This window comes from Eurytemora carolleeae, unplaced genomic scaffold (assembly GCF_000591075.1).
Source record: "Eurytemora carolleeae unplaced genomic scaffold, Eaff_2.0 scaffold1465, whole genome shotgun sequence".
In the NCBI taxonomy this organism is placed as follows: domain Eukaryota; kingdom Metazoa; phylum Arthropoda; class Copepoda; order Calanoida; family Temoridae; genus Eurytemora; species Eurytemora carolleeae.
This window is the reverse complement of record NW_019397362.1, coordinates 21,060-34,841: the sequence shown is the minus strand read 5'-3', so window position 1 is coordinate 34,841 and position 13,782 is coordinate 21,060. Positions and strand designations below refer to the sequence as shown.

Genomic DNA, 13,782 nt, shown 5'->3' with positions numbered 1-13,782 from the left:
GGGTGAATAACCCCAACATAACCGCTGCCGCTGGAGCACACGGATGTGCGATTGGAAATTGAAGAGAAATTCTGTGTTGGCTCATCCCTGAGAATTACTGTTTCTGCCCCTGGTTGCGCGTCGATCTAGTGAATAATTTAATAAAATTAAATTATCCAGAGGGTCCCGGAGCATTGCATACATATCATATTGTATATATATGTATAGTTTTAACGCCTAAACAACCCCATAAATACTCAAAAACCCATAAGCATTTTCCGCAAGAAAATTCCTATAATTGCCTTATTTAATTTTTCGAAATAATTCATTCTTCTTAAATTATCTGATTAGTCTCGAAAGTCGTAATTTTGACCGATTACGATCTAATATTATGTTTAATTTGTTTTAAACGTCGTCTTCAGTTTAGCTTTCGAAAAGGTCGAAAGACGCGGCAAAAGAATTCTTCATAGCAATTTGTAAACAAAACAAATTAGACCAGAGATTGATAGTCGTTACTATCTATATACATTTAAGGCGCTCGCCTTTGGATGCACATAGAAATGGTAATGTTGATCCGCTCTACTGCCCATCCGTCCTATTGCCCATCCGCTATACTGCCCATCCGACCTACTGCAACATCTGACCTACGACAGCTGTAGGTCGGATGGGCATATCTTCTTGCCCATCCGACCTACATTCAGCAGCTTTTGTAGCATGACGGCCACTCAGTTTTGTAGGTCGGATGGGCACTTTTCGTAGGTCGGATGGGCATTTTTCGTAGGTCGGATGGGCACTTTTCGTAGGTCGGATGGNACTAACGTGTCCATGCGACAGCTTAAAGTAGGTCGGATGCACCAATATGCTGTTTTTAATGTGCCCATCCGACCTACCACAGCTGTTAAAACCACGTGCAATTGTAGGTCGGATGGGCAGTAGAGGGGATGGGCGTAGGTCCAAAAATACACCATCCATAGAAATGAACGTCAATCAATTAATCATATCAATCGATATATATATATATATATACTTTGCTTGTCTGTTTGTGTGTAATATAATTGTATCCAATAAACGTCAGAAAAATGGCTGATTGAACCGATCCGGCCCAAGTTTTTGTGGGACCCCCCCCCCTGAAAAAATTAGGAGCGCAAGAAGATAGAGCAGGCATTTTCTAGCCGTATAATTTTGAATACATAGATTCAAAAGCAAATTTTCAATTATTTCCCCCTTACCTCCCCTTCCATTAATTTTGTACATGATTTTGATTTCAACTATTTTTTAACAAAATTAATTATATTAATTTGTATCATTTCAGGTATAGGCTGGGGCTAGGATAGGCAAGGGGGCTGGGGGTCGTTGTCAGGTGAGGCTATGGGGCCAAGCGCCGCGGCTAGGACAGGCTACTACTGCTGGGGAACCTAGCACTATACGGCCAGATGTCTAACTAGCTATGTCAAATGTCCATGTGTTACTTATATGAATACATGCATACCAAATTGATAGGAGGAGGGGGGGGGATTCAAAAATCATTCTTTAGAAAATTAACAAAAATCATATATATATTTCAGAATTGGTGAGTGAATAATAATGGGTTTGCTGAGTACTGAATTATGGGAAACGTTCAAGCATTTTGAAGAATTCAAGCGTTCAAAGGTTTTCACTCTCTACACATTAATTTTATATTATTATCTCATGCTTTCTATCTATCTACTTTTTTTGTCTAAATCATATTAATCTTAACGGCATCAATAATATTCAAATTTTCCTGGAGAAATTTCTGTAAAATTTTTCTAAAAATCTAAATATCCCAAATTTGCACCGAAAACACGAACCATTGGAACCAAGACTATAATAGTAAATACTAGCTGAAGTACCCGGCTTTGACCGTGTAATTTTAGAATCACTAGAAAAAAGTTTCAAGTTTAAAAAAGAATTGTTGAAGAAAAAAAATCGATTTTTAGAAAAAAAATCCAATTTTAAGAAAAAATATTTAGATTTTTTAGCTTATGTTACCCCCAGGGTATCCATGGGGTCCTTAAAAAATTCAGCCCATTTAGGAAAGCCGTTTGACCAGCTATAGCTAACATATATATTATATATATAAAAGTATATATTGAGATCCTGAAATATATTAAAATGTTTTAGTTTGAAGCTGATTATTTAGATATATATATTTGAACGAAGAACTTTATTATATATAGATGATTAGAATTGAAAACAGATTATACTTAACCATCAAAGGGTCAAAATGGTTAAAATTTTTTTCTCAATTTAGAAAAATTTGCTGAAAATTCCTAAAATATTTTTAACTTTAGGAAAGTTTCTCTGATTTTGTGTTTGTTTGGAACATGAGAAGAGTAAAGTTGGAGAGTGCAGGTATTTTCTTTAGAAAAAACCGCTGTGGAATATTTATTTTTGGTGACCCTTATTAGATGCCCAATTCACAAGGTACCATTGAAACCATCGTATATGTTTTCAAACATCATGATGTTATTCTTGTTTTCTAACTGAAAATTGATGATTTCAAATTGCGGGATTTTGTTAAAATCTACTTGCGGATTTATACGGGAAAGACGAAGAAGAAAACTCTCAAAATTTAGCAGATAGATAAAGACGATATCTACCTTGTTGTTGGCCAGCTACTCTTTAATTGGGGGGGGGGGCGTTCAATTAAGTAGATAGCACATTTAAGTGATGTTACCACCCCTTCTGCTTCCAATGGCGGTCGGTGTTCCTCATCAATTTTACTTATTTTTTTTTAAATACTTGTCTTTTTCATTTTAAAAGAGTTTTTAGAATAAATTATTGTTGAAAAATGATTCTTTATAAGGGGAAAGATCCAAAAATGTGGGAAGTTGTAAGTTGATGTACAGTTTTTTTATTTTTTCCCTCCAATTTTATTCATTTTTCCAGGTTTGGGCGGTGTAGGGGAGAGGGGTAATTTTCTAAAAAAATCACCTCTGCTATTTTTTTCTTGTCTTAGGATACATTTACCCAGATAAGATTTTAATGTTGAAGCTACTCCACTCCTCGAATATTCCAGAATCTCAGGTTGGTATTTATAATAATAATATTGAAAATAATAATGATAATAATTACAATTAAGAAATAACGATAATGCAAAATTTTCTGTTATTTTTTAAAATGTCTCAAAATACTTAATCTTTACGAGGCTTACTTAATTCTAAGCTACTAAGTAGAATTACTTATTTAAAACTCATACTAAAGTAGGCACCGCCCCCCCCCCCTCTAATACCCATATATATATTAGATCTTATGGAAGCGATGGGCAAAGAATTTGTTTTAACCTAACTTAACCCAAATACAAATAAACAATACGAAAATGAGAGTTCAATAAAAATTATTTCATAAGATGTGCAATTTAGGATTATTTAGGTATTATTGAACATAGGGGGGGAGGGGGTTCTTTAGAGTAGAAGGGAGTTCTAGTTATATGATATATCAGTTTTTTTATTTATTATTTAGGTTCGGAATGTATTGGTAGATTTGAATCCAGAAAATACTGAATCTGTAAATCTTGAGTTTCTAGTCTCCAGACTTAAGAAAAGTCATCACCTGCCTTCTATAAAGAGTTCTAAAGGTACAGATTACTAATACTACCGTCTAAAGGTACAGATTACTAAATACTACCATCTAAAGGTACAGATTACTAAATACTACCATCTAAAGGTACAGATTACAGATTACTAAATACTACCATCTAAAGGTACAGATTACTAATACTACCATCTAAAGGTACAGATTACTAAATACTACCATCTAAAGGTACAGATTACTAAATACTACCATCTAAAGGTACAGATTACTAATACTACCATCTAAAGGTACAGATTACTAATACTACCATCTAAAGGTACAGATTACTAAATACTACCATCTAAAAGGTTAAACTACATTTTTATTTTACTCTGTTGACGTAATTTTAAAAGGACTGATTTTAAGTAACCCGTCATTAAAAAGGTGCATGCCCGATTCAAAACGATACCCTTTAAACCTTTAATCGAGCAGCAATTAGGAAAGCATCGACGTTTTTCTTTCTGAAATTCTTGCAGTTTTTTCTTTAACTCTGCTGCATAAATTCGCAAGATAAACCTCGATTGAAAATTATCAATTTTTTAATAAAAATAATTGACACAATTTTTGCTGAGAGAAGGGTTCAAGAACACAGTTTTGAATGGACCATAACCCCTCTCTTTGAATTTGAGACACGACTCTGCAAACATGGTTGGTTCCACTTGAAATTGTATTCAGTGTTTTGAGATTTGAGCCGACGCTCAATTTGAACCGGTTTGGACGGTTCAGCGACGCGGTATAAATGCTTGAAATTCGGTCACGGGATTTATACTACTACAGTTTTTTACCACTGAGCTGGGAACCTTTCTGTTGGATACTTATAATCCCGATCGCTTAGCCTCGATATCCACTATGGGCACTTTTATTTTTATCTCTTCATTTCGGATATCCTTTCAGGGTATAATTACACTTTGGATCGATCTAGATCAATCAGTGATCTCGATATCCACAATACAAGAGCTCCCAGCTCTGGTCAAATAGCATTTTTTTGTTAAACTGTCAATTATTTTTTTTATATTCCTCCAATTTTTCTAGAAATTCGTTTCTTTCCCCAGGGAACATTAGTTTCTTTGTAAACACGGAGTAGCATTTTTTTTTATCTGCAGATGACAGGCCGGCAAGAAAGAAATCTCGGACCCAACAGCGGCCAGACCGGAGAAGATTAAGGAGGAATGAAGCTGAGATTATTGAGACTAATGAGAGCCATGATACTGATCTTGAGAATGGTGATCATGAGATCAACGACAGCGGAGGAAATGAAACCGAAGATGAAGAGTATGTTCAACCGATTGTAGAACTCAAAATTGAATGTAATGATGAAGCCGGGGCGCAGGGATTTTTAAAGAGAGGTAGATGAATTATGATGNATTAAACCTACTCATGGTCGGGCTTTCTTTACAAACTGTTTTTACGTCAATAATAAAAACTATTGGGGTGGACGAACCCATCCCCTCACCGGGATTGGGGTTGTAATTATTTACAACTACTTTACAGGGAAGTTAATGGAATTTTAATTTACCAAGACCAATCTTGCCTAACGAACATCCAGAGCGCAGCGAGTGATGTTTTTAAGCCAAAATCGGTCGAGGGAAGCCATGGTTAAGTAAAATCTTTAATTTCCCGATTTTTTTCCCGAAAACTTCGCAGAGCAAGTTATTTTACATAGCTGTCCTAAGGGGCGTTAAGAAACTTGACCTCCATCTGATGGGGAATCATAGGTCGGTAATATTGGTCGAATGCGGTAAAACATTTATTTATATTAAATTTGTTATCTCTGAATGATAAACTTCAGAAGATGATGAGAACTGGGTTGGGGACTTAGAGGACGAAACCGAAAACAGTTTGGACCCTGCTGAGGATAAATTCTCTTCCGACAATTTTTTCCAATGTTCGCATTGTGAATTTGTTGCGTCAAAGTTGGTTCACTTGAAGAAGCACAAACGAAAGGTTCACAAGGTAAATTAAATTTTAATTCGGTTTAAAAGTAATTTTCCCCGCTTTAGTATGTTAGATCATTGTTTTAGGGAGGGGGGGGGGGTTAAAGTTCACATTTTCGTTTTCCCCACTGTACGGCATATTAAAGGGACTGTAAACACAATTTCAATTAAAAATCCGATTCAAAGCTTTGATTGATTTATAATGAATGAGTCATCCATGTTTGTCTTCATACGGAGCGTCACCTTAAATTACAACAATAGTCCCTTTAAAGGGACTGTTAGCGTAACTTCAAGTTAAACCCTCCATGCAAAGAGGGGAATGCCCGATTTACAACGGTACCCTTAAAACCTTTGTATGTTCGTCGAGTACAGAGGTGTGTGTGTGTAAACATATCTAAATCCGCTTGTATGATCAGCTGCAAATTCCGCTGAGCGGGTTTAAGGGTACCGTTGTAAATCAACAATCCCCTCTTTGCATGGAGGGTTGCTTGAAACTACGAACAGTCCTTTTGAGGTGCAAATATTACTTCCGAATGGATTATTTAATATTTATGTTTAATAATATGTGTCTATTTTTTTATACATTTTAATGGTTAATTAAGTTTCAGCGAAAAAAAAATTTTAAAATACTGATCCAAACCATTCATAATTATTTGGAGGAAAAGGAAAGTGAATTCATTGTTCTAAATATTTTTTTTAAAATAATAATAAAAAAATGAAATTATTTTATTTTCATTAGAAATTTTTGGATTTGGTTGTTTTTGGAAAATTATTAAAATCCATATTTATTTATTGGAGGAGATTGGGTACCCGTGTGAGAAATGTGATTACACTGCTGCACATTTCTCTCAGCTCAAGGCATCGCACTTTTTCTTCTGTTTTTTTTTTTAACACAATTATCAATTTATACATTGGTGTATTTATGTTCATATTTCAAGGGTCTGATAATAAGCATTACATCATTCCACATATTGATAAATCTTGATCGAAACATGAATTCTAGGGACTGTACAATGTTCATCTTTTTCAAAATACAAATATTTGAATCTCATGGATTTTCTAAATAATTTGAACTAGGGATTCCACCGTAAATAAATTTTTTCGCAAAAATTCGCGCAACCTACAAGCAAATTTTAGAAAAATTTTATGAAAATAAATTATTAGCTTTAGGCGCGTTGAATATCTTGCTGCAGTATCCGTGAAATACACCTTAAAGCGAGATTTTCTCAGTTTTGGACATTCTTGCGCTCATGAACACATTTGGTTGGTGAGTCAGGCTTAGTTGTGTTCCAGAAATAGATATTTAGATTTTAGGGAATTGTGTGTATTTTTTACAGGTGAACAATCCCTTTAAGTACAGGGTCACCTGCAAAGTACGAGACTTTGATGACGACCTGAAACTCATTTAATACTAACAGATGTTCCCCAAAAATTTTATTCATCGACATAGGGTCAAACGACATAGGGTAAAACGACCTAGGATCACACGACAAACGGTCAAAAACGCGACTAATGGTATAACGACAAATGGTCAAAGATATAGGGTCAAAAAGTGCGACAAACGGGCAAAATTTCATCTAGACTATTTTTATGTTCATTAGAACTAGTACCCGAAGCGCTCGGCCCCCTATAGCCTGTCCAAGTTGCAGCGCTCGGCCAAGAAATTATCTTAAACTAATCCTGAAATAATACACAAAATATTTTTTTCCATTTTGACCTTTTGTCGCGTTTTTGACCGTTTGTCGTTTGACCCTAAGTCGGTTAACCAAAAATTTTTATGGTATACTGACTTATATGACCCCGTAAGAAGGTTACAGCTGCAGTGACCCATGAATGTAAAAATTGAATAATCTCATCTTTTCTGGGTAAACGAACGTGAAAAACAGTAAACTTAAGATTCAAAGGATTACTGGACAACTTTATATCAATTTTCTAAATTTGTTTGAGAAATATTAAAGTGCGATGGTTTGAGGTTCATATTAACTCTAAGCACGATGGTATTCGATATTACTGTGATGAATGTGAACACACGTCAACAACAATGTTTGATCTGAAAAGACATAAGAGAAGTAAACACGAGGGAGTGAAATATAATTGTGATTTGTGCAGTCATGTAGCAGCACAGCTGGGGAGTTTAATAGAACACAAACGATCTAAACACGAAGGAGTTAGATATCCCTGTGATCAATGTGATTATGCAGCCACCCATAGGTCGAATCTGGTAAAACACAAGAAGAGTAAACATGAAGGAGTTAAATATTTATGTGATCAGTGTGCATATGTCGCGACACAATTGCCCAAATTAAAAGCACACAAACAGAACAAGCACGAAGGAATTACAAACATTTTGTTATAAATTTTATCTTAAACTTTTTTTCCCCCCCGACCTTAATCTTTGTTATCCCAGAATTTGTGGTTTAGGAAAAGGTGATAAATAACCCTGATAAAAGTTTTTAAGTTGTTAACTAAAACGAAATTAAGATCTGATAATCAAAATGTTTTGTTAATGTAGGTGTTACTTATCCCTGTGATGCCTGTTCATATGCTGCAACTACAACGTACAGTCTGAAGGAACACAAGAGAAGGGTCCATGAAGGGGTTAAATTTCCCTGCGATCAATGCGAGTATGTAGCAAACCATGTATCACATTTAAAAGAACACATACGTAATTTGCATGAAGGAGTACGTTATCCTTGTGATAAATGTGAGTACTCTGCAACCAGACTTCCAATGTTAAAGCATCACAAAAAAAGTAAACATGAAGGTGTAAGGCACAAATGCGATCACTGTGATTACTCTGCCACCCTTATAAGTAATCTAAATCATCACATAAAAATCCAGCACCAGGGATTAAGATATACATGTGATAACTGTGAATATTCGTCAACAAGACAAGATAAACTGAAGAAACACATGTTCCAGAAACATGGAGTCCAAGACAATTTGAACACAAACCATCCCCGGCCAGCTCTACGCCATGATGGGGCTCATCATGATCCGAGTAGGCAAATACACCAACAACTAGTCAATAGGGATCACATCCATCAAACAGACTTACATAATCATGTCTTAGATCTGCACAGACATGATTTACATCAACAAGGTCTTTCTCACCTTTCTAGAAATAATATTCCACGAAATATCCAGATGTCCTGAAGGATCAGAGACGAAAAATTATGTATATTTTAACGTTTTTTTTTCTCCAAATTTTAATGTTGAACAATATGTATGTTCAAAGTAAAAAGATGATGGTCAAAGCAATTAAACAGTTGAACATCATTTTCTGCACTACTCTTCTTCTTTTCCAATTTTCTTCCTTGTGATGCAACTTCTAGCGACAATACACACAGACTACTGATATTTGTTATATTCAGGAGTCTGATGATTGACAGCTGTGGTGTGACCAGCCACAGCAGAGCATCACTTCGTGATGTTTGACCCCTGGGGTGCCTTAAGACAATACTTCTGTACTTGTCTTATTTTATCAATGTGTCTTGTGCACCCCAGAGGACAAACATCCAGAAGCTCTGCTGTTACAGAAAGAATGAAGATCTGCCGGGATATGTAACCATCTATTTGTTTGCTACCCGTTGGTCTCCTTCCATACAGAGAATATTCCCCGAAGAGAAGGATAGCAAGGTGAGCTGTTTCCACACTATCGTGGTGGCAGCGGTAGCTCAGCACCCTCCAACTCCTCAGTTCCGTTTCGGCGAAGCGGTCCTACAGAATAAATCTTCATTGTTCTCCACCTCATAATGAGTAAAATTAAAATCAGCAAACCGGAGCGTCTCCCTAGAGATGGCGTCACAGATACTGATTTCCAAACCTGGAAAAATGAATTGATCAACTATCTCAATCAAGATGAAAGCTTTGAACTCTTCACATCCAGAGGAACATACTCATCATGGATCGCGGCAGAAGTCGACGACAGAAGAATCTTGCAACTTGGAACCCCAGATGAAAATGGTGAAATTGGACTCAGAAGAAGACAACTTCACAACTTCCTCACTATAACAGCAGGCTGCTGTTATAAAGACCAATATATGACCATCCTACAACAAGCTACCAGCTTTGAATGGATTTGGCAAGAGATCAAGAATATCTACCAAATCACCCACAGAGGGAAAGACTTCCTCAACATAGTTGATATAAAATGGGACCCATCCACAATGTCAGCAACAACTGTCTACAATGCATACAGATCAAAGATTTTGGAGAACATGAAACCATCTGGCACGGTTGTAAAATGGAAAAATCTAACATTACCAACCCAGGAAACCTTATCCCCAACATTCGAGGATCACATTCTCTTGTCAGTCCTGCAACTAATTGACAGCAGACTGCCCAGTAAAATAAGAGAAATCTATGGTCCCAGGATGGAAAATGAGAAGTTTCTGATGGATTTCAAGCAAGATATCCTCTCCAATGCGCAAAAAATAATAGAGGATCTAGACAATGCAGATGTCCCACTCAACGCTATACAATATCAACTTTCCAACACAAGATTCAACCCCAAACCTCGCCAAAACTACCGTCAATCCAAACCCAACCGTCCACAGAGTGCACAAATCAACCTGAAATTCTGTAGACTCTGTCATGTATCCCGGCGGCCAAAACAGGTTGTAACATCCCATGAAATAGGTGACCTGACATGTCCATCTCTATCAGAACGTGACAAGGTAGGCCTTCAGAGCAAAGGCATCAAAATGGCTCAGATAGTACCCTCCGAAGATGATGAACTAAACATGATAGCAATCATGCACGGTTATGAGGAGGATGAACACCAACTTCAGCACGAACATGAACAGGTATTTCCATCTATTAATCATATCTCCCCTGTGCCGTCACAAATACTAACACTTTACCAAAACGACAAACTAATTCACCTAGACATAGACACAGGATCATGGGTATCATGCGTTAAGCAAGAATTTGCAAAAAAAATGAACTGGACAATATATCCGAATGCCCAGCTAGCAAAATTAGCCGACAACAAAACAGTCCTAAAATCAGTTGGAGAAATACACGAACAGCTGAACAGAAACAACTGGGTAGTAGACTTCCATGCCCTAGTTCTCCCAAATCTCCACACCAACACAATAGCTGGGAACAACTTCATGAAAGACAACAAGGTAGAACAAAGCATCAATAACAAAACCATAACCATTCTAGGAAAGTATGTAGTCCCTGAAACAAATAGAAATATTACGCTACCAACACATGTCAACAACATAATAGTTTCAGAAAAACTCAACAAAGTCATTCTACCTCAACAAACAATTCAAATTAAGGTTCCACTTCCAGACTACACACAAGTAACAGTTGAACCAAGACTAGAAAACAAACTTGCCACCTGGCCACTTCCTCAAATATGTACCATTAATAATGGTGAAATAGAGATCGAAAACAATCTTAACAAGCCCATTCACCCTGGAAAACACCCACACAAATTCCAGATTAACAAAGTTCAGCAAAAGGACATGTATGATAAAGATAAAGACTACAAATACATGCCACAACAATCCACATGCAACAACAACAATCTCCATGAAATAAAAATCAACAAATCCGCACTAACTGCAAAACAACTTAGAATCGTACAAGAGACACTAGAAGTCAACAAAGATGTATTCAACAATGATCTCTCAAAAGGATACAATCATAATTCAGGAAAACACTTTTGTAGACTCAACTGGGCAAATGAACAGCGTCCAAGCTCTAAAAAGGTATTATGCCCAGCCTACAACTCACAACTAAATGGTCTTCTCCAAGAACTATGTGATGAACTAACTCATCAAAATGTTCTAGGCATTCCCCAAGAGGACAACATTATTGTACAATGTGTTGCACCCTGCTTTCTCAGAAAAAAACAAAAAGCTAAAAACAAACCCAACAATGAGCTGAGAAAAGAAGACGTCAGACTAGTAGTAAACGCCAATATTATTAGCAAACACCTGAAAAACCTCCCAACCAAAGTGACCAAACCTCAGGAAGTCTATGCAGGAATTGCTAAATGGAAATACATCATCAAAACAGACTTGTACCAAGGATTTTTCCAAAACCATTTACATCCAGATGCTTATCAATGGTGCGCAATACAAACACCATATGGAGGAATAAGATACTTCAAGAGAAGCATCCAAGGACTTCTTGGGCAAACTGAAGAACAAGATGAACTATTAGCAAGAGTACTACACAAGCCCCTACAAGCAGGCAAATGTGTCAAAATAGCAGATGACATGTTCACTGGAGGAGAAACCATAGAAGATGCAATTCAAAACTTTAAAGAACTCATGAACATCCTTCAGGCAAATAACCTCAAAATATCGGCATCGAAAACAGTGCTCTTTCCAAAACAAGTTGACATCCTTAGTTGGGTCTGGAATCAAGGCGGATTTCTATCCCCATCTCCACACCGAAAACAAGCACTCGCTGATGTTCACCCAGAACATATCAAAACCATCAAAGATCTCCGATCATGGATTGGGCTCTACAAAACCTTCCTGGACTGTACTCCTAACCTCACTTCCATACTAGACCCCTTTTGACACAATCACGGGTGGTAAAGACAGCAAAGACGCTGTAACATGGACACCAGAACTTACAAAAAGATTCCATAAAGCACAATTACATATAGACAGCATGACAAACATATACCTCCCACAAGCTGAAGACCAACTAATCATTACATGTGACGGAGCCAGAACTCCACCAGCAGTTGGTATGATTCTTCAAGCTAGAACACCATCTGGACAGATCAAAACTGTCAGATTCTACTCAGTCAAACTAAAACCTCATGTAACCAAATGGTTTCCGTGCGAAATAGAAGCCTCTGCTGTTGGAACAGCTATTGAAGCTTTCTATGATTATATAAAGCAATCCAACAAACCAGTCATCATCTGTCCAGACAGCAAAACTGTCATTGATGCTGCAAACAAGATTGCCAAAGGTCACTTCAGCCTTTCACCAAGGATCCAAACATTCCTTAATAACCTAAGCAAAATTTCATATGACATCCAGCATGTCTCCGGAAAATCAGGACAAAATGCAGCAGGTGACTTTCAATCAAGATCTGCCACAGAATGTTCAGCTGATCTATGTCAAATCTGCAACTATGTCAACCAACACATTGATACTGTCATTGATGTCAAACTCAATGCCGTACATGACATCATCTCTGGAAAATCAACAGCATCCTTCATGAATAGATCAGCATGGAAAGCTGTACAACTGAAAGACAAAGCATGTATCAACGCCACTACCTGCCTTACAACAGGCCAAACCCCCTCAAAGAAAACAGGTAAAACCAATTCTGAAACAAGAAAAATTGCAGACAAAGCTACAATCGCAACTGATGGACTGCTGGTCGTAAAACACACCATCCCTCTATCCTCCACCAAACAAGAAAGAATTGTTATCCCATCACAATATGCTGAATCACTCCTCAATCAACTCCATATAAAACTTCAGCATCCCGCCAAATCACAAATGAAGCTATTTTTCAACAAGTATTTCTTCACTATGTCCTCATCTTCAATCATTGAAAACATGTATGCCAATTGTCAACTATGCAAATCAGTTCAAATTCTACCAAAACAACTACAAACCTTTAACACCCAAACTAATGCAACTGAACCCGGGACACACTTAGCCATAGATGTTCTCAGAAGAGCCAAACAGAAGATCATAGTTTGCCGTGATCAATTCTCAGGATTCACAACTGCCGCCTTCATACCGGACGAAACCATACCCAGCCTACAAGACGGAATCATTAAAATAACACAAACCATCAAACACCCCAACCACACTTTGATCAGAACCGATGGAGCCCCTGCATTCAAATCACTAGCCAACCAACCAAACTCTCAACTTAAACAACTCAACATAACACTGGAAATAGGCAGTCCACTCAACAAAAACTCCAATGCCTGTGTTGATAAAGCCATAGCAGAACTCAACACAGAACTAAAAAAAATAGTCAAAGAAGAAGCCCCAATAAATGAAACGACTCTCTCCTTAGCAATAAACATTATCAACAACAAACTAAGAAGAAAAGGTCAACTGTCAGCAGCTGATATAATGTTCTCCAGAGACAGGTTATCAAACACAAATCTACAATTGGATGATAAGAAACTTGCAAATAACCAACTAGAAACAAGAACGAACAGCCACAAAACCCCACCACTCACACCTAAAATAAACATAAAACCAGGAGATATAGTAATGCTGACTGAAAACCCAAAAAAACACCATATCCGTGAAACCCTTCTAGTCA

At 37.1% G+C, this 13,782-nt stretch overlaps 1 protein-coding gene across 3 annotated transcripts; it reads left to right on the top strand.

Annotated features, from left to right (window-relative positions):
* Nucleotides 1–1,320: 1,320 nt before the first annotated feature.
* On the top strand, nucleotides 1,321–12,075 carry LOC111713756 (zinc finger protein 678). Of its 3 annotated transcripts, XM_023488702.1 has the most exons (11): nucleotides 1,321–1,339; nucleotides 1,545–1,629; nucleotides 2,292–2,352; nucleotides 2,960–3,027; nucleotides 3,463–3,577; nucleotides 4,677–4,919; nucleotides 5,363–5,526; nucleotides 6,306–6,365; nucleotides 7,480–7,840; nucleotides 8,020–8,610; nucleotides 8,882–9,049. In XM_023488702.1, exons 2-11 carry the CDS (start codon nucleotides 1,564–1,566, stop codon nucleotides 8,887–8,889), a joined length of 1,737 nt encoding a protein of 578 aa, XP_023344470.1. In that variant the 5' UTR covers nucleotides 1,321–1,339; nucleotides 1,545–1,563; the 3' UTR covers nucleotides 8,890–9,049. The 3 variants fall into 3 exon arrangements, with proteins under 3 accessions (XP_023344470.1, XP_023344469.1, XP_023344468.1); XM_023488701.1 differs by lacking the exon at nucleotides 8,882–9,049 and having other exon boundaries at nucleotides 8,020–8,865; XM_023488700.1 differs by lacking the exons at nucleotides 1,321–1,339; nucleotides 1,545–1,629; nucleotides 2,292–2,352; ... (5 more) ...; nucleotides 7,480–7,840; nucleotides 8,020–8,610 and adding an exon at nucleotides 6,593–6,774 and having other exon boundaries at nucleotides 8,882–12,075.
* The last annotated feature ends 1,707 nt before the right edge of the window (nucleotides 12,076–13,782 follow it).